The 21,496-nt window shown below is 32.6% G+C and overlaps 3 protein-coding genes across 4 annotated transcripts in view; 2 read left to right on the top strand and 1 right to left on the bottom strand.

Moving 5' to 3' along the window:
* Positions 1–21,496, top strand: part of LOC105448530 (glutamate-gated chloride channel subunit beta-like) — a 547,315-nt gene that overhangs the window by 280,618 nt on the left and 245,201 nt on the right. The window lies entirely within an intron of this gene.
* LOC105448420 lies at positions 866–4,812 on the bottom strand. Its single transcript, XM_011686947.1, has 14 exons — positions 4,603–4,812; positions 4,385–4,493; positions 4,208–4,301; positions 3,860–3,996; positions 3,496–3,627; positions 3,339–3,412; positions 3,144–3,264; positions 2,724–2,891; positions 2,365–2,573; positions 2,016–2,169; positions 1,791–1,927; positions 1,500–1,725; positions 1,190–1,383; positions 866–1,085 (listed from the first exon to the last, which is right to left on the bottom strand). Exons 1-14 carry the CDS (start codon positions 4,722–4,724, stop codon positions 995–997), a joined length of 1,968 nt encoding a protein of 655 aa, XP_011685249.1. The 5' UTR covers positions 4,725–4,812; the 3' UTR covers positions 866–994.
* On the top strand, positions 6,203–18,166 carry LOC105448421 (sialin). 2 transcript variants are annotated; one of them, XM_011686948.1, is made up of 12 exons: positions 6,203–6,518; positions 11,704–11,806; positions 12,050–12,108; positions 12,270–12,469; positions 13,158–13,394; positions 13,630–13,714; positions 15,051–15,274; positions 15,360–15,509; positions 15,596–15,728; positions 15,803–15,958; positions 16,037–16,122; positions 16,202–18,166. In XM_011686948.1, exons 2-12 carry the CDS (start codon positions 11,790–11,792, stop codon positions 16,421–16,423), a joined length of 1,569 nt encoding a protein of 522 aa, XP_011685250.1. In that variant the 5' UTR covers positions 6,203–6,518; positions 11,704–11,789; the 3' UTR covers positions 16,424–18,166. The 2 variants fall into 2 exon arrangements, with proteins under 2 accessions (XP_011685250.1, XP_011685251.1); XM_011686949.1 differs by lacking the exon at positions 6,203–6,518 and adding an exon at positions 9,282–9,496.

The following is a 21,496-nucleotide window of genomic DNA, read 5'->3' as shown; positions in this document are numbered from 1 at the left end:
CGATATCTGATCGAAAAGCATCCGCTGACAGATCCGTCGACGGAAGCCCATAGATAAATCTGCGCGAGTCCTATGCCGTTGATTGATAGAGCTCGGAGCTATCACGACGTGGTTTGCGTTGATGATGATAGGAAATTCCATAATTTTCCTGATATCGGCGTACGCCGATACTACCATTACTTAATCCATTGTATATCTCATGGATTTTGTTAATATAGACAATAGTTTATAAAAGTACAATAGGATAAAATTTCAATATTAGTAATAAGAGAAAAAAGAGATTTTTAATGACAATATCGAGTTACATTTTCGTATTTAATGTTAGATCTTTGTGTGCCGGTATGTAATTAGGAACAGAGTCGTAAATCAATCCATTCTAATTTACGGACACACCTAAACCACGGAGCAATGGCCTGGGATTAATTATTACGAAGATGCTATGCTCCCTACATTTTGTATGCAAATATTAACTAAGAAATATATAGTCTATTAAATATCAATATTAAAGAGTATGTGTATCATGTTAAGGTAAAACCTGTTTGATCATCCGACATTTATCAACATTTTTCGAAAATGCTACCTATTATTTATCTCACTAAAGTGATTGCTATTCACTAGATCAATAAGTTATTAATCAACAAAATCTATATTGAGTTAATTAAATATGATATTTAAAAATAATAAAAAATAATTACCTATTATTGATAACAGGTATACTTGCAATTATTCGTAATTTTGTTATTATTAATTAGATAACTTTGCTTCTACATTGTTTCTGTATATTATTGTTTTTATATATTTACGTATTAATTCCACAAAAGATTAATTAGTTAAAAAATATAGTTAAAAAATATGGAATACAATATTAATTGCCCGTACATGTTTTATTTGTAAATTTACATATCAAAGATTCTAAAATATTACATATTTCTACGTATTTGTCTTTACACAACATATGGATATATAAAATTTATTTTCACGAGCTGATAAATATTCAATCGGTCACAAGATGGAGAACACAATCTCTGTTAATTCCGCTTTCTTTTAAGGATGTATCTACACGTTGCAATCTCTTCGGCGAATATCTTTAAGCAACGATATCGATATGTTAGGAACGGTAGATGAAAAATTAAATAATTTTTGTAAATTAAAAATTTCAATTGTGATAAAGAGTCAGATATTTCCTTACCCGCTCAGCACTACTTTATATTCTCTATGCCCGGACGTTTGCATAGCTTTGTCAAGTAATTCATATAATTTTGTCACCGGTTCATCGGCCAACACATGCACCAAATATATAGTACTACCGGTTAACGATCTAACTTTCAATCGCAACTCGTTAGGTTTTCTAGTCGCTTCATTAACCTGACGCAATAACGGAGGCTGAAATATATGAAACTTGAATTTTCAAATAGATCATACCTAGACGTACATCTGACTTTTATATAATTTCTATCTAATTTAATCTTTTTCTGTTGATATCCGAATATGTTTCTCACCGTACACTTTCTTGCGCAAGTAGCCGATTTTGAACCTCGAGGATGTTTCGTCTCTAAACATTCAGAGACAAGATTAGCAATCTTATTGAGCTCACCAATATTATTGATTTCCGCTGTGCTTAACGCTTTTGACCGTAATACCGATTGCGTACTGACACCCAGTCGCCCTCCAGACGAACTCGCGGATTTTGAACGTAATCGAAGGCGACTATCATTAATTTTCGGCCTATTGGGAAAATTTAATTTAAGTAGGTACATAAATATGGATTATATTTTATATGGGAAAAAAACCTTGATGACGATCTATCAGAAAGGCAATGATTTCTCGTTCTGCTGCTACTTGTAGAGTAACTCAAGGTTTCTTTCGACCTAGGTGACTGCCCGTTCATCGATATGTCAAATTCCATATTTTTCGTAGCCAATTCTCTCTTTTTCGGGACAGTAATATATACAATATATATAATATTTATTAATGATTGTAATATTTCGATATTCAACAATTTTAATAATATTTACTTTCTCGTGTCGAATGCTTCGTGCTAATTCAGCATTAATATGAGACTGAATGTGAGAATTAGAGCAGACATTATTATGCGAAGCCAAAATCTGTGATCTTAAAGAAAATAAGTCGGCAGAAGACGATTCCGAAGAGGTTTTAGGATCCAATAAGCTAATAAAAATATATAAGATATAAGCGTTTTATGAAGATATGTAAAGTTTTTAGCAATTTACATAATTATATTCAGTTTGCAATTTCTTCATAATTATAAAATAATTTGTCTATTTTTGGGATGTATATTACAATATATTATTATAAGTACTTCAATACTTATTTGTTCAAATTAAATAAAATAAGTGATGATACCGGCTTGGAAGTGATAAAAGCGGAATGTTCTCAGAAGTGCTATCTTTTGACGAAAGGTTTGCACGAGTAGATCTTTGGTAAACATTATTTGATCTGCATGAATTTGTCGATAACACGTTATCTACTGGAGATTGTTTTCCCAACCGATATCCTTGACCAGGAAAGCTAGTAGAATCCTCTATGTGCAATTCTGTTCTATGATCTTCTATCTGTAGGCGTAAGTAAAAAATATTAATTGTGAAGAAGAATGGAGACTAACTAAATTTTTTTTTAACCCCGTTTTGTTTTTAAGAACAAAAAATACTGAGAATATCTCGTATATATTCCAAAATCCTATTACTATTCTATTGTACATTTACCATAAAGGGCACTCCGTCCGGATATTCTTGTTGCAATTCAGATGGAAAGTATCCATCCAAAATATCACGGATAAACGAGATTGCAGTCGGATCATCGTAAGATCGTAATGGTCCACCATTGACTCTCATACCGTTTTTATAAATTTTCAATGCCAAGCAGGAAAGAGTCTTTAGTTAAAATGCATTTAAAAAGTGCTGATTAACGATAATAATTAAAAGTAATCACTAGTTAACAAATATATTAATTCCAACTAATCAACAATTAATAAATACATTTATCTTCGATATTTGTGAAGTATATAAAAAATGTATCACATACAGGTGTTCACAAACGTTCGTTTCACAAGTAATATTCTACATTATATTTACATGATATAGAAATGTTATGCAAATGTATATATTGCAAAGCAAGAATATTACTTTGAATGTAGCTCCTCCTCCTTTCTCGTTATGATGAATGTGAACTTCACCCTTTCCTGCAGCTAGATTCAACTGATCGATATTCGCAATTAACTGTTCGTAACAGGCGTTGATATAATTACTACAACGGAATTATTACTGATTAGATCTATCACTCCTGCTTCTAGCTAATAACAAAACGATTAGTCTAATTACTTGCTACCACCATTTACGTTTGTTGCATTTTTAGAATCACCCACCCATATTAATCCATAATCCGCCAAGAATTTCTGCAATATCAAATTGACGCAATTGCTAACTTCTACCTATATTTTAAATATGTTAAAGCATTATTTAAAATATAAATTTGAACCTCTATCTCGACGATCTTATGTTCTAGCGTTAGGCATCGTTGATAGAAATATTCGGAATTATTAGCCTGACTTCGTTGTTCTTTCTTTCGTAGCAGTTCCTGATTCTTGTATTTAGATTCCCAATCTTTAATCTATCAAAATAACGTGATATCCGAAAAAGAGGAAACATTGTAAGAGCAGTTCATAGATTCCAAAGTACAGAAAAATAAAAGAACAAAATACGCAAAGAAATAAATAATTTATAACTAACATATATATACTAAACATACAAATACAGATTAAAAAAATAGCTCTCTGTCAAGCTGATTATGAATATTATGGGATAATACTACATTCTCAGATTAAAAAAAGCGTACAGAGAACCTTCCGCTTTAAGCGTCCAATTTCCTGATCCTTCGTTCGCAAGCTTTCCTCAGCTTTTGTCAAATCACACTGTGTTTTTCGTATTTGTGATTCAGCTAAATGCAGTTTTTTCATCAACATGCCAATAAGCTCATTTTCTGAAATTAATACATTTCGCGGATATATAATGTTAAATAAAACTACGACTGCTCTAAACGCTTGATGAAAAATTATGTTATGTTTTAAAAACATTAATAAAATTTGTTATGCATGGAAATATTTTAGTCAACTTCTAGTCGACATCCAGTTAACTTCTTTCCAATTAGCGTTTCTTATTATTGTAAAATAGAAAGATTTCAATTATAAAACCTTCTTCGATTACGTCATTTACAGCGATGGAATTTCTGGTCATTTTGGACGAACTGTTCCACAATTTTCTCGCAGAGAGATTCGCATTGGAAACCTGATACTCGAACGTGTTAATATAATTTGACATAGCATACACTTTGGAATATTTCATATTCATAATATATATCGCACAGCTACCATTTTATTAACTCGAGTCGAAGATTTGCCATAACCAAGCATTTTACTATCTTCCGATAGATCTCTCGTTGTATCCGATATGCATTTTGACGAGGGCAATGTCTTCAATCTGGCATGATATTATATTATTATTCTTTAACAAGTGATTTATTGAATAATTATCAAGAAAATGCATATTTATATTTTTCGTTGTTGTAACCACAATTAATATAACCTACTTGCAATTGCTGTCGTGTGACGGAATTAAGGAATTTTTTGAAAATCTTTTTCTCGACTGAATTGAAGAGTTTCCTTGATTCATGTTACGGATGACGGCATTAATTAACGAATTCGATAACATTTACATGAATTTTCTTACGTCGCCAAAAAGTAGTTATTCGCCCGAAGTTGTGTTTACAATATGCGACGCAAGAAAAGTCGAATCAAATAGATTCAATCATGGATTCAAAAGAAAAGTGGCGACAATCTCTACACGGCATAACAGCAGAAAAAAAATTTTGAATTCATATTTTTCTTTTTAATTTTGATATCAGCCTATTTTTGACACTTTTGAATTGAATCTGAAATTAAGTAGTTTAATTACTCTTTCATTTAGTTTATACTTTACTTTATATTTAAATTTTCTCTTTCTCTCTTCGCGAATCAACTAAACATTCGTTACAGTGTTTAAAGCCTCATACTAATTTATTACGAGCAGATTTAAGTTCTCTCATGCTAATATAAAAAGATTAATATCCTAATTTTAAAATATATACAGTAAAATCTTCCAATATTGCAAATAATGATCCAAATATACAAAGTAAACATCAAACTTTCGAAATTACTCTTTTTCAATTAATAAGCATTTCTTAAAATACAATATTTAATAAATATTAGAATCACGTTCTTACAGACTTATTAATAAAGAAGTAATTTGATAATGGCACATAAAAATATGATGACAAGGTGCATTCCGTTTTATGATGCACATGTGATATCATTTCATTTCCCTGTTTGATTCAGTGAATAACAATTAAATATAAAATGATATATCATGCATAAAACGCACACAGTTTCATCAAATGAGTCAGCGGGGTCATATCCAACTTGTTCGTCGTGTATTACATTATACATATATGTACCACAATTGCTTTCGCAGAATTTGAAAATTTCTAATATTCTCGAAACTTTTCTTTATAGGATGATTCTTTAACAAATAGTGCTTATAGACTTATATTCCTAATACAATATTAGATTTTTTATCTCGTTATCTATGTTACAATTTTAAATGCAAAGATAAAAACATCTAAATTTATCCCCGAAATCGTCCAACACAGCTAAGATAAGAAATCTCTTTAATGGATTCTCTCCTTCACAAATATTGATCCTTCAATTTTTATCCTTTCTATTAATTTTGAATTTCTCCTTAAAAAAATTGATTCAATTACAATTGACTTTTGGTATTAAAACGTAATATCAAATTGATTGTAATTATTTTAACAAAGATCCGCTTTTCTGAAGCGAAGATTCGTTTCTTGATTGAGCTTGATTAAGCTTATAAATCTCGCAGTTTTTATCCATAGCGAATACATCTTCGACTCAGCATATTATTATACTGTAATCATTTTTTGCTTGTGTATCTGTGTGTATCGTAGGCGAATAAGTTATTCAAAAGGATAGTGTTTGTCTATCAATACTTGAAAATGTTACGCGTTACATTTCGCACGCAATAGTTGCTGCACCGCGTCGGCGCAGTAAACCTCCATCGATCGCTTGGGCTGACGACTGTGGGCCGCTTGTTCTCTGGGTCACGTGATCTGATCACGATAGTAGTTCGCGTAGTATCGTCATCAAAGGAGCCGACGTAACGGTTGCGTCAGCCGTCAACGGTGCGGCGGCGGTTGTGCATTTGGTGCGGCGTTCCGTTGCACCGGTGCCCGCATTTCGGTTCGGTTCGCCTCGCCTCGCCTTGCTCTGCCACACCTGCCTTTCGTCGCATCCTCTTTTGGCATATCGCGAAGCAACGCGCTTCTCTCGCCAACGTGGGTAAACACGCGTCGATACTGTCGCGTGTGCCGCCGCGTGGATGAAAATGCCGCGCAAGAGAGCATCCACGCTATACGGGACATCGGCTGGACGCAGAAACGCCACTAAAGTGAGTCCCGATCGGCTGTCCTTCGATTTGCGCGATTCCTGCGACTCGCTGCTCTCGAAATCAGTTATACGACGGGCCACGTGCTCCTTAGTTGAGGAAGTCGGCGTGTTTAACCTCAAATGAACAGTGACTATGGTCCACACCAATGACATATCTTTGTGGGGCGGTAGCTCTCAAATTTATATCCATCTAATTCCATGACTTTTCATGATTTGCTACTTGTAGACATATTGCAATCAAAGATTGGACATGGATGAAAATAGTATTCATGGTAACATTCATGGTATTTCAAGGTCATCTCAATTTTAATATTGGGATCTTAGTGTATTGTCCAAGATCATTTCAATGTTTGAGACTGAGAAAACAATTTTCCCTTTAACAGGCAAATAAATTTCTACAAAATTAAGATTTTCTATTTCTGTGTTCCTGCGCACATATAAAAATTGACGAGATCCAATCTTCAGATAAAATCTTTTTACTTTGAATGGGAACAAAGAGTTGAAAGTGATTTAACGAGACGTAACATTAGTCAAGCAAATTGAAATTTTTTCAATAATCACAGATAACATGATTTATAGAGTTAGAGAGTTTTTTTCACCTTGCTTTAAAATATTTATCGGAGAAACTGCAGTTTTAATCACCATTGGAAATTGGCTATTAGGAATCAAAATCGTTATAATTCATCTGCCAAACGAATGGTGATCACAATAAGACATCAATTTGTAGGAGAAATTTTCTAAAAATTTAGGAACTAACTTTGCATAATATAATGTGTAATGTAGTGTCCTATTTTTCTTATTAAATATTGCAATTTCAATAACTACAATTACTATAAACGTATAGAATAGACCACCATGCATCACTTTAATTTACACCAAATGTTAACACTTATAATAAAATTGTCACTGGGAAAGAAGTCAACTTTAAGAAGCTATATGACTAAAATACATGACTAAATATATATCAGAAACCATTTATGTTTCTTATCCGCAGTTAATTAAACTCGAATAGAAACATCTTTAGGTTTCCTTGTCCATAGATCAATTCCCACAGTAATTGGCACGTTCTTTTATCATGTTACGCAACTAGAAAATTCTTGAGCTATAAAAAAGTCGTTTTTTGCACATCGATATTTGTTGCACATAATTACAACTATTGTAAGATGAACCAAATTCACTGTACTATTTTACTAAACAATTCTATTTTTCAGTAAACATTAGATAATGTTTTTAAAAAATATTAAAATTATTAATATTAATATTATTAAAATTTTAAAAATATTCATTATTTATTATTTATTTTGTAATTTATCATTTTCCTTTATCACGTTTTCTCATTATATATGTATATAACTTCGTATATAACAAAGTATTATCTAATAAATGTTAATTGATAATATTTTGTTGACTAGAAAACATTTTTTTCCGTTCCTTACAAGTAGAAACAAATTATATATTTAATGAATGTGTTACGTATACATATAATTATCATGACGCACATCATTTTTATGGTTGCTTGGAATACGATTCAATTGGTCGAATTGCATGACCTGCCTCGCTTACGTACGCTTAATAAGGTCAACTATAAGATAATAAAGCCCAATATTACGAGTGACGAAATTTTTTTCTTGGAGGATAATTGTAATTATATAAGAGATTGAAAATAACGTTATCTCATCATGATTGTAAGATCTTCAATTCGATCGATTTGAACTTTTACATAAAATTATGCAAAATTACACATATTTTACTAACCCATATATCACCGGAAAAATATATAATTCGCACGTTGAAAGATCCTTGAAACTTGTAAGGTTGAATAAAAAAAGGGCATTATAAGCGTGCGCGCGCGTTATCATTTGCCTCGTTAGAATACAACACGGACTATCAATCGATCAAAGAACGGTCTCTATGTTTCACCGCAGAATATGTGTACTTAAGAACGTTTCAAGAGCTTGAAATAATTTATGATGAGTGTGTGTAATGCGCTTTGTATCGACAACTGTACGTACTACGTACAAGGAAAATAATAATAAATTCCTATGATTCGTGAAAGGACTTGGTAATAGAGAAGGAAATATTTTTCCTTGAATTGAATGTTATTCTTGCCAATATATTTGCTCCTGAATCAGTTTTAGAACTTTATTTAACAAGAAAATACAATGAATTTTGTTAGAAGTTAAGATAATTCATTCGATTAATTCTATATTTATTGATATAACGCATTCCTGAGTTTTCATACTCATTTAACGTATTATTACATGTAAAATGGTTATTCCAGAGGTTCATTCTCTTAAATGCACACCATTTATTTCGCAATTAATTATATCCTGCGGACTCCAGCATGATGAAAATATGATAACTCGTAGTTAGCAATTACTTCATGATTGCCTCTTTATCGTATTTACTTATTTATCATATTATATCAAAATTATCGGGAAAATGATCAAGGGCAAACTAATGCTTCTAAAACGAGATAACTAAAATAAATTGTTTTATCTTTTTATCTATTTAATAAATTTAAATATCGTTTCCTTATAATTATATCTTGACTTTAGCTAATTACATAAATATTTCTTTTATTTCTATTGTTCCAAATTATGTATATTCACTGTCTTTTCTTATGTAATGTATTTCATGAATGATTCATTTAAATTTTGAGTTTAGTACGTGACCGTCAATAGTTGTTTGCTAAAAATATTCCATGTTTTACCCATAATAGGTATAGTACAGTGTGTGTATTCCACATTATTCCACATGTTCGTCTCACATTATATCAAGAACGCGAACCGGCGCAATGGTGGGGTCATTGAAGATAGTCAACGCCTCGTGGTTCGGTCGGCTTTCAGTGTCGATACTTCGTTCCGCCGGCAATCATGATCGTATCGCGATTTCTTTCGTTCGCCACACGCTACGAGTCGCGTCTATTGAATTTGTAATCGCGTTCGCCTCCGTCTGTCTCTAAACTTTATCTTTGACGTAAGTGACACATATCGAACATAGGACAATGCTGCGTAACACATTTTTTTTAATTTTTTACAAGCTTGGGACTTATGACTTTGTTATACTTTGCTAACTCTTATCAGTTGTGATGCATATCGATGGATCGAGGTCGTTCCGCGCTCAACACATCTCTTGGAAAACTAGGAAATATGCTAATATTGCTAATTGTCTTATTCGTCAGTGCTAGCAAATCACATTCATGAAACTATGTGAATTAGCATCACTATCATTTTAACATCGCTTCATCGACGTGACTCTTCGATATTGAAGATAATCACGTGGTTACTTTGAAAAAAAATTGATCGCACATTGTCGTACCAGTGCAATTTTTCCCACAAGAGCCAAAGGCTGTAATAATATATTTCTAAAAAAACATCACATTTTAATAATATAAATTCTTCATTCAGAAGCTGAAATGTATTTGCATCAATTTTCAAATTTTATAAAATACCTCATTTATCTCGAGATCGTTCCATTATTACGTGGAAAAATGAAAATAATGTTAACGTAACGACTTTTGTAATTCGCAAACTAGAAGTTTTATTAAATTAATTGAATGTGGATAGTTTCCAAACACAAACGATGCTTCTTTAGACACATAAAAATACTACATATAATCTATCATTATTGTAGTACTTTCGATTTTATGCACATTCATCATATGTAACTCTGACATAATATTATTATTTATTTACCGAGTTATCCGATATTTTAAAACACTGTATGCAAATAAAAAATAGCTGCACTTTAAATCTAAAATCTTAAAATTTAATCCGAAATTTTTCTATTAATACATTCAATCTGATCAAGATAATTTATATAATATTGTAATATTGTAACTTGATAATACAATTTTTTTTTATTATGAAACAATAGGTTTTATGTGCATCTAGTGTTCTAAAATTACTCTTTTGGCTATGAATTTTTGCGTAATTGCCTATTTGAATTTTTTAAAAATAAATTTAAGCTTGTGTGCACTTCGTTCCTTTTTGTAATTTTTTTACTTTAAAATTTTTCTTTGCTTAAATAACATACTTGACATAATAAATTTAAAAGAATATATTACTCTCTATGGAGTCTGTATGTATGAGTATTGCAATATTTTTCTTTGCTGCTGTATGTTTTATAAAATTAATCATGTGATATTACGATTTCTCACAACCCATTGTTTCGAAATAAAATAATAAATCTCAAGTGTGCGGTTTGTATTAATAAAAATAAAATTTTTATAAATCTTTAATTTTAATGCGCATTTTGTGCACTATCCATTTTCAACAATTATATTTTTAATTTCGGTAGTATCATTTCCTCTATTACGTAAAATTACTTTTGCATGATCATCGTTTACCTTCAATACCAAGCTCCTTAATCAATTCCACACATGTACGCATAAATGACCGTCTCGACAATATCTTGCGGAAATAATTGCACATACGACTTTAATTATTCTCATGTTTTACATATGTCGCGAGAAGAAATAATTAAACATTTTATTCAAAGATTGCATATGTTAGAATTGATAGAAATCTATTAATTTTAATTCATTTTACGCAACGCGTTGTACAAAATGAAAATTTTAAAATATACTGAATGGCGATATTTTAAGCGATCTTGTATCTTGTAATTTAATGACAGTAACAACACTTTTCTTTATCGGTTTTGATAAGCATAAATTTTAGTTTATAAAAAAAGTAAATTATTATACAAAATTATTCATATATACGCATCTATTTTTCCACAAAATACAAAGACTTCATATGCATAATGGATATGCATGAAAAATCTTTAAATAATTATACTTTTGTATTTTTTTTTAGCACTGCAACAAAATCACAATTTGCAACATATTTATTAACTGAAAAAAAAGACTATCGTAGAAAGTTCCATAAGTCACAAAAGTAATTATTTTCTATAATAAAATTGATTTTTTTCGAATTCTTGTTAATGGAATAGCATGATATTTATAAATAAATTTTTGCGGAAGCTTCTTCTACAAAGAATTTCAAGAACGTCGATATGAGTTTCGTGGTGGAATTTCATTCTGTTCTCATAAATCATGACCTCGACGAAATGGTTCGAATACCTTATGCCATTTTATACTTGACAACATGAAAGCTCATATAAACCGAATGACATGTCACTTAAGATGGTTAATAAATTAAATTAATTCTCTCTATTTCCAGAATCCAAGGTGATCCTTTGTGTTTCCACCGTATACAACAGATTCATTTTTGTACTCTGTTCAAATATCGAAAGCTCCAGGCAAGAAATGGAAGAATCTCAAAGGTAAAACACCAGATTAAAAAAAATACTTTTATTTTTATTTTTCTTGCAGTTGCGTTATCGATCATACTTATGTGTATATCCATTATGTATATGTTTTCATTTTAGATAGATAAGTTCTCAATATCATTATGTAATTTAAAAAAACTTGCTGCCATTACGAAACTTGATAATACCAAAAAACATGACTCTTTCTTACTACGATATTGCACATCTTAGCAGTTATACCGTAATTTTATCTTACAGGTATGAGGAATCTGATATGTACAAGGAACAGCCACCTTGCAGTTTACGAAAATTGGGAGGTAGTATTCTTTTTGCAACATGACATTAAATAGTCTTTTTATTAGAAAAAAAAAAGAAATAAATTGAAATAGCAATCTCCGCCATTATGCGCTCTCTAATGAAACGATCAGTATTGCGCGACTCTTGATAATCAGATTGCATTTTGATTTCCTGATTGCAGACATGGTTCCAGCACGTGTCGTGCTGTACATGCTTTCATTTTCCGGATTTCTCGTGTCTTTCATGATGAGAACGGACATTCATATCGCCATGGTGGCCATGGCGAAGCTGCCATCAACATCGAACAATGAAACCACATCGTCTCACTGTTACACAATATCAAATACGTCACACACAAATACTACTGTAATCAGGCCGGAGGTATGCTTGCGGATATCACGATATTTGATATTGCATAGCGCATAATTTCTTTGTTTTTTATCCATGCATCATTCATTATTCACGATTCTCGAAATAGCAATGATTTATTTCTCTGATAAAAAAAGGACCCAGTATGCCAGAAAAAAAAGATTATTCGATTTTTATTTTTGATAAAATTTTCTTTTACCAATAATTAAAATACACGCATATTACTCGGCCTTTCTCATGCTGTTGAGTTACATCATTGTTCAGTCGCAGTCGAGTCGGAATATTTTAATGTATGTATAGTAATTGGCAAGATTAACATCGCGACAACCTGTTTGAATACATTTGAATGCGGTATAAATACTTTGAAAAGTAAATACTTGCCTGATTTTCTATTGAATTTTTTCTCAAAATTTTGCTTCCTTTTTTAGTAAACTTTTTATGTTTACTGAATATTCTCTAAAGAAATTTTTGTTCTTGACAGTGACTTGGAATACATTTGTATCATATTTATGTTATACAAAACACAATAGACAAAGTACATATAGCGCACTCAAAACAGGTTATCGTGATGTTAAAATCTTGTTACAATACATAAAGTATTCCTTACTGCGTCTGAATGTGACGTAACATACGTGCATTTTAATACAACTTGATAAAAGAAAAAGTATTGTGAATAATATCATATCGTTCTTATGGACAGGACGCTGGCGAGTTCGAGTGGAGTCCAGCTATTCAATCAACCATTTCCAGTTCCTTTTATTGGTGTTACATACTTTCGCAAATGCTCGGCGGTGTTCTCACTCAGTACTTCGGCACGAAAACTATATTCGGCGGATCTCAAGCCGTCACTGCCGTCTGCAGTCTGCTTATGCCGACTGCCGCGGAGATCCATTATGGGGCCATGATAACGTTGCGCAGTATACAGGGCATTGCAAGTGTAAGTCATTAATCATCGGATGAAATTCATGATAAATGCTTTACTGTCATATCTAGACAAGATAAAAATAGATTTCAAGAAAGATATAGAGGAATATCATAAAAATAGTTAAGAGACACTTCAAATCTTTAAGACAGAACAATCTTTTAAATATCATGTAAATTTTTCTATTTATTCGGATAGCGAAGAGATTTTCGTGATTTTTTCAAATTTTTTTCCCTTTTTTTTTTAACAGGGACTCACATGGCCCGCGATGTACGCCGTAATCGGGCACTGGATTCCACCCGTGGAACGCTCACGCTTCATGTCTTCCTTTCAAGGTACGTCATAAAGTCGGCCGCTAACAGAGATTTTCGTGTGTTACAGTGAAACTTCGATACGTTCAATTCGAAATTAGGCGAAAACTATGCGCATATCCTCTTATAATCGCAAGTATAACAGCCGCAAAAATGAAAGCCGCATATTCCTTTCGATTGTGTTCACGTGAATACTAATATGCACGCTTCTTTCAGAATGGAAAATACGGAAGTTCGAATGAGAAACTACACATTATTGTTTCAAAATTCCAGATCAAGAAAATAATCTCTTGTTAAAATGAAAATAATTCTCTCTATAAATGTTGCGCATCGAACGGCGCCAGAATTTATCACTTAATTGATCCCGAATAGTTCATCTCCACGTACGAGGTTGCATTCGCCGGACCGAGGGGTATACTCAACAGCGACCGCTCAACAGCATGAGAAAGGCCGAGTATACTTCCAGCTGGTAGAATCAGCCGGACTCGTCGAACATGTATATTGTCTATATTTTTGTCTTATATGTACAAATTCTATCTTTCGACTACATCCATTTATCTGCAGTGTGCAATTAATAATAAATCTAATCATCTTTCTCACTCAAACTTTTCCAGAGACGGATCACAAGTTTCATTTTGTTCACAATGTGACGCGTTAATTTATTTCTCTTCTGCTCTAAACTATTAGATCTAAGACTTTATTTCTATTAGCACAAAAACACGATTTATAATTCGCGATCTATAATTTGATTTCAAAATAGAATTCTGTTCAATTTTATATGTCGTGTATTTTAATGTATATTTTATATATATGCGTGTTCTCCGTAAATTTTTTTTCCCCGTTAAAGAAGTATTTGACCACGAGTGTATATCTCATATATTAAAAATATTAATTATAAACTTTTTACATGAGTGCATTTTATAACAATAATATGGCAAGAAAAGGAATGCTAATAATAGAATAAAAATAGAAATAGAAAGGAATAGAAATAAAAATTTGTACTTAACGCGTACATAATAACTTCATGTTTTCATTACGATACATTTTTTGTGATACCGATCTCTACGTAATACGAATGACGCTTACTTTGCAGGTAGAACGAGTTTAAACTTTTATTTACAGACATAGAAGTTTCATTGTCCCACTATTAACAGCTTCATCATGCCCTATCACCGTCCCCGCGTACTAAGTCTTTTACTTGAATCGCTTTACAGGATGAAATACCTCGACTGAAGAGCGATCATCACCACGCATGAGTCGTAACAAATCAAGACGACGGCCATTCGACAAGCATCATGTTTCAGCTTCCTTCCGGATCGTAGGGTGAGCTATTCCTAACATCTAGGTTGTCTATATTCAGGGTTCAGCATCGGCATCGGATTGACCTATCCTTTGTGCGCGTTCATCATCGTCCATTTCGGATGGAGGGCCGTGTTCTACACGACTGGCACCGTCGGTCTCGTCTGGTGCGTCTTTTGGTATTTTTACGCCTTCGACACGCCTGCCTCGCATCCCCGAATATCTAAGCCGGAACTCCGTTATATTCAGGAATGTGTTAGAAATCAAGTTAACGAAGTGAATGAGGTAAGAGATTTATAGTATATTTAACCATTAAACAATCTTTTTTAAGAACGAACGCACGAACGTATCTATGCTTTTTTCCTTAAAGGATCTGCCCGTTCCTTGGAAATCTATTCTGACGTCCTGGCCAGCGTGGGCTATCGGTATTACGACCTTCGGAAGAATATGGGTACATTATGTCTTTATCATTCCCGGTCCGATGTACATGAAAACGGTGTTGGGATTCAGTATACAAGCAGTAAGTATTCGCTATTTGACGAAAATTCTTGAATTTTTTTTTATATGTGATGACTAACAAAATAATAAATTTATTAACTCGTTTAGAACGGTATCCTGTCAGGTGCACCATTTATCTGCAGCTACTTAAGCTCCGTTGTATTTTGCTACGTTGCGGATCTGCTAGTCACGCGGCAAATCATGACGTTAATCACTGTGCGCAAGATATTCACCGCGTTATGTGAGTCCATTTTGTGGCTTTCCTCAACTAATACTTGGAAGATAAATTGAACAATCGATTTTTTTTCCTTCTAGCTCAAGTGGTTCCCGGAATACTTGTGATCTTAATTGGCTACTTAGGCTGCGATATTATCCTAGTTTTAATCGTGTGGTTCATAGCTGTTACTCTCATAACAGCCGGCTACGCGGGTGCGATGGCCAATATTGTCGACATCGCACCCAATTTTGCTGGTAGGTTCGCGTATTTTCGTGAAAATATTAATTTTGGTTAGAAATATCAATATTTATAAATCGATGTGTTATTTTCAGGACCAGTGTTAGCGTTCGCGCAAACGATTCACATGACTGCTAGTTTCCTATCTCCTATAGCAGCTGGTCTGCTCACACAAGAAAGCGTAAGCGTTTTATATATATTTTCTTTTTTTGTTCTCTATCATTCACTAGAAAACCAAAATAACGTAATATTTCCAACAGCAATCTCTCGATTCGTGGAGAAGAGTATTTGCGGTTACTGCGGGTGTATCTTGCAGTACGTATATTGCCTATCAAATATTTGGTACAGCGGACATACAGGCGTGGAACTATCCCGATCAAAAATATCCTCAGTCTCTTCGAGAAGAATACCCGTTAAATGGCTCGTCGCGGAAAAAAATCAAGATTCTTCCGAGCCGAAAAATTCCGTCAGAACAAACGTAATGTCTTTATTTCGATTTCTTATTTTTCTGCTGTCGTCATTCCTTATGTTAAAACTTAATGTCTCTTAACGCGCAAAAGACAGTCGAATGTACGAAAAATACCTATTTTCAATACCGTTCTATTGTAAATAGATCTGATTGTTGATGTGGGAGAAATTGTATAGTGGTCAGGGTATTATGTATCATAGAAGAATATTTTTGTGAAAGGATTGCCTCAGGTACATGACAAAATGTTTCAGTCAGTTTTTGACATAGGTTATACGCAATATACTGATATATAGATTGTGCACAAATTGGAAGAAGTAATTGATAATAATATGTAGAATGCATTTTTTGTGAGATATCACGTGTTGAGCAATTCTAATCGGGTAATTTAAGATACGCTGCATTTTCATGACAACGCTAATAATTTCCAGATACTTAAACACAGACCACGAGCAATTATTTTTGCATAATATCATCGCTTGAATTTAAGTAAAATCTTACTTTATTATTAGCAATCTCAAAATAGCAACATATTTTCAATCACTCGAATTGAATGAATTCAATTGTAATAAAAAATTGAAATCTTTTCAATGAAGAGTGAAATCTCACGAATGTTTGCATTCTAACGGCAAGCAACGTATGATATTCCTCAATTTTGCTTTGTTATATTGTATTCTTTATTCTGAAGTTATACAGTCATTTATTTGAAAGATAACTTAAAGAATGATTACTTAAGAATGATTCATATTATGAGATATGGATCTTATAAAAGTACTAAATAGTTACTTATTTTTCTTTAGTTGTATGCATATGTTCCAGAACAATGACGATTTTATGCACGTAAAGTTCTTAATAGTAAACATATATATAAGCATATGCATATATGTATGTATGTAACTTCATCAGTACTCTTGTACGTTTCAATTATATACAAACATATATAATATAATATATATGTATATGTATGTTTGTATGTAATTGAAACATGCGACAGTATTAATCAAGTTTAGAGAGATACTTTAAATATACACCTACTAAATATAGCTTTTATTTACACAGTTCTCGAAATAGAATTCATTTTTAATTGTCATGAATTAGAAAGAATTAAATAAAATCATAGGATTGAGAGTATTTTCATTGATTCTTATACTTTTTACAATCAGTGCCTTGTGGTACATATAAAGATTTTAAAGTTGGTAATAAAACTCTAATAGAGAGCTCTCTTGATACGCCCAGTAATTTATTAGATTTTACAAACTAGTGTAGATTTCTACGTAACACCTGATAAAATGTTCACTATTATAACACTCACTTGCCATTATATAGTGCTGAATGCAAAAAAAATACTTAGCGTCGTGAAAATCGTATTATACAAATAAATTGTCAAGAGCCTAATTCCGTATTTAGATCAAATGTCAGATAATAAATATATCCACTTTATGAACGTCGCAAGAAATTATTATGTTGATTATTTTTTTCCACGAATTTTTATATTCATACATTATATGCAATAATATTACAATTTTGTAGTTTTCGTTAATAACACATGTTCTACAAAATAATGTGAGTGTCACATTATTTTCATCAAATAAATTTAATACTTAAATAGCTTTCATCGAAATATAAATACTTAAATAGCTTTCATTAAATCTTGTTTCTTTAATTTTATCTTGTTATTCATAAATAAGATATTTTGTTGGCAATTCAGATATATTAGTATGTAAGTACTTTTGTAAATACATAAGATTTATACCTAGATTAATATGATTGTGTCTTTATGTATTATTTATAATATTTACACGCGTATATGTTCACGATATCTTTATCATTGTGATAAAATACTTGTAAAAATTGAACATTACACATAAAAGAAAATGCTTTCAATTTTATTAATGTTTCAGATATATTATAAAAATAACTTTAAAAACTTATTTTTTTATTAATTGCATTTGTTCCTTTTAATAAATATTAGATATTTATCCAATGAATATCTTCTGTTTCAAAGAAAATATAATACACTAAGTAAATATTCTTAGTTGGGAATAAATATAGAATTTATTTTTCTATTTTCTTTAATATATTCATTTTTCATTTCACATCCCATACATAATCCTATAAATGCGCAATCTTTTCTTATACAAAAGTCAAAAAATATGAAATTATGAGATTGTGCATTAAAAAAAATTCTAAGAAAAATTATACAAATACATTTTAAAAAATATTTATGGAAGCATTTTCAACCAATGTGTAATAAAATAGCACCAATAATAACACATTAATTTTCCTTTCTTATTAATTTATCATCACTAACATACGAAATTCGTAAAATTTTAGTATTTTTTTTTTTTTTTTTTTAAAGCCGAGGACCAGGAGCGCCGAGAAAGATAATAGAGTAGCAATAGTATATATACTGTACACATTTTATGTACGGTGCTATCCTGTATACTAGTAGTATACTGTCTTATGCGATAAAAAATGTTAAATACCGAAAGAATATGACAAACATTAAACAATGCAAATACGCCATTTAATTCAAAATATAAGAGTATATAGTTTTATTAATCGCTGCATTTTTATTGTGCTTAGAACCATATCAATTCCCTTCCTAATTTTTTAAATGCGAAATTCTATGATTATATTACGCGTTATACATTCAATTCTCTGAATTTAAATAGATATTTTCATTAAAATGGTTGATGATATTCCATACAGCTTAAATTATTAACATAATACGAACAATACTTTAGGAAGCGATTATAAATTCGCTATAAATGAAGAGAATAAATTTCTGTTAAATTTCGTGAATAGCAAATGCAATAGATTTCTTATTTTAAAAATAAATTATAAAATTATTTTTACTATCCTTTAATTACTAAGCTCTTTTGTACCAAATATTATCTAAAAATCAATTATTTCAATTAATTATTTTAATTTTTCAAATCATGTGAATTTCAGAATTTCTGATAATTTTTTCTAATATAATAATTTTTCCCTTTCATTTCCTTTCGATCTTTGCTATCCATTAAAAATAAATATGAAGAACTTACAGTAAAAGTTTTATATTGTGAAAAATATATCATTACTTTAAGTTTATTTTCTTTTTTCTTTTTTCTTTATGATGTTATTTAAATAACAAATTGATTCAAAGATTTAATTAATTTTAAGATATTTGGAATTTTTATAAATCCCGAGAAAATCTTGAAATATTTGGCAGAAAATATGAAAGATGATAATAGATTTATCAAACCAAAAAGCAATTTCACTGTTGCAAAAATTACTCTAATATTATTCATTTTCACCAAGTTGATTTACGTAAAATACCTTTTATCTTTCTCTTTTTCTGTTTATACTCGCAAATTTCTAAGCGGCTAATATAATATTTTGCAATTACAGAAGATACAAATTTATGCCAATAAATGATATTTCGAGCTCTATTTTGCCATCGTTGTGCAATCTTCTATACATCATAAATTAACGTACGAAGTTATATGTCCCACATTTAATAATCAATTATCAATCTGTCAAATATATCATTTAATTATCAATCTGTCAAATATATCAATATATTCTAATCTGTTTCGGACCATCTAGCTGTTTTGAAGCAATGGATCGGCAAGATATAATATTTATTTACGATATTCTTCCTCTTTTGAAATTCACATTGAAATAAAAAGTAACTTGACTAACCGTTTCGATTTGCGACGGAGATATAACTGCGTTGCTCCACCGCGTCGGTCTGTAAAACACAAGTTTGGTTAAATTATCGCAACGCCCAAAATAATTGATATCGGAAATAGCTATTGCGCGAATGTGCAAATAATTATAAATGAAGAGCAAAATAATGAATCATAAATTACCTCACGGTTGTCCCGTCGTCGCCCGATGCCTGCCCGGGCCTGCTCCTCCTCTCAGATGTCCCATCGTGTTCCACCATGTCCGTGATACTCACACGATACTACTCACTCGCGAATTACAGTTATAATCACGATCGCGCGTACTATATAATTAACAGAATACGATAATCGCACGGTGCGACACTTTCAAATTGACGTTGATTACACGCGACGCGCACCTCGCCGGAAAATACACGATGGAAAAGTGACGCGCAATAAATGCGGGATCGTATGACGCTATTATATTGGTTCGCGACGCCTCGTAAATTACCGGAATTTACGGCGGAGTATCGAGCGGTGCAGAATTCTACCCTACGATCAGAGCTACCGCGGCACTAACGCCGAATTCGCGTAGCGGGGGGGACCGGAGGGGGGGGGGATATCAAAGTGCCAGACTGACTGCGGCTAATTAAACTACGCGATATGTACGTCGCTCATTTCGGAGCCGAAATCCGTCCCGCACTTGCGACGTTCCGTAAAATGACCGACAAAATTCGAGAGGGCACGCGCGCCTAACTTCGCGCAATACTACGCGAGTCAATTTCACGGCCGGCTACGGCGCGATCGTTCATCCATGGGTGGACGAAATTCGCAATTCTGGCACAACGCGAAATACCCGAATCTAGGCAATCTAGCGTGTCGCGAAGTTATGGTTGTTGTCGTGCGGATATCATCGCGAAAAAAAACGGCGATTCAACGTCCCCATAACCTGCGATCTCTTCGCGTTCGCTGCCCGCGATCGACGGTACCGAATTGCACGAAATGCCTCACCTCGATACGCATTCTAATCGTCCGCCGCCGTGGAATTCGTGATTCGTTTCGAGAACTGATTATACAGCAAATGCGATCGCGAATGATGTTTCGAGGGATGTTAATAATAATAATACACAGAGCGGTACACTCCATTACCTGCCCGCTCGAGCCCCGCCGACCCCGCCGCTGCCCGACGCGCAAGCGGCGCAAGTGAATGGTAGCCGTGGCGCCCCGCGCCCCGCGCCGCGGCTCGGCTCGGCGGCTCGGACATCATCGGTAAGCTACGCCGCCTACGCCGCGCGCGTCTTGAAAAAGCATCAAGGTCGCACGCGGGCGACCGATATGTTTTGTTGTTCCAAAATATTTCTGCGAAATAAGCTCACTCCGAATATTCTGCTCGATCATAAATGTTCTGTTTTTAATTTCGATGAACGGATTATGCT

The sequence above is a fragment of the Wasmannia auropunctata genome, unplaced genomic scaffold, assembly GCF_000956235.1.
Source record: "Wasmannia auropunctata unplaced genomic scaffold, wasmannia.A_1.0 LD336085.1, whole genome shotgun sequence".
Taxonomy (NCBI): Eukaryota; Metazoa; Arthropoda; class Insecta; order Hymenoptera; family Formicidae; genus Wasmannia; species Wasmannia auropunctata.
The sequence above is the reverse complement of the archived record's forward strand: the minus strand, read 5'-3'. Positions and strand labels throughout refer to the sequence as shown.

Coding starts and splice junctions, on each gene's coding strand:
- LOC105448420 (XM_011686947.1), bottom strand. CDS start 4,724: ATGTTATCGAATTCGTTAATTAATGCCGTCATCCGTAACATGAATCAA. Junction 4,302..4,384: donor CGACTCGAGTTAATAAAATG/GTAGCTGTGCGA, acceptor TTCGAGTATCAG/GTTTCCAATGCGAATCTCTC. Junction 1,384..1,499: donor CTTGCGCAAGAAAGTGTACG/GTGAGAAACATA, acceptor CATATATTTCAG/CCTCCGTTATTGCGTCAGGT.
- LOC105448421 (XM_011686948.1), top strand. Junction 15,275..15,359: donor AAGTTAACGAAGTGAATGAG/GTAAGAGATTTA, acceptor TTTTCCTTAAAG/GATCTGCCCGTTCCTTGGAA. Junction 16,123..16,201: donor GTCTGCTCACACAAGAAAGC/GTAAGCGTTTTA, acceptor TATTTCCAACAG/CAATCTCTCGATTCGTGGAG.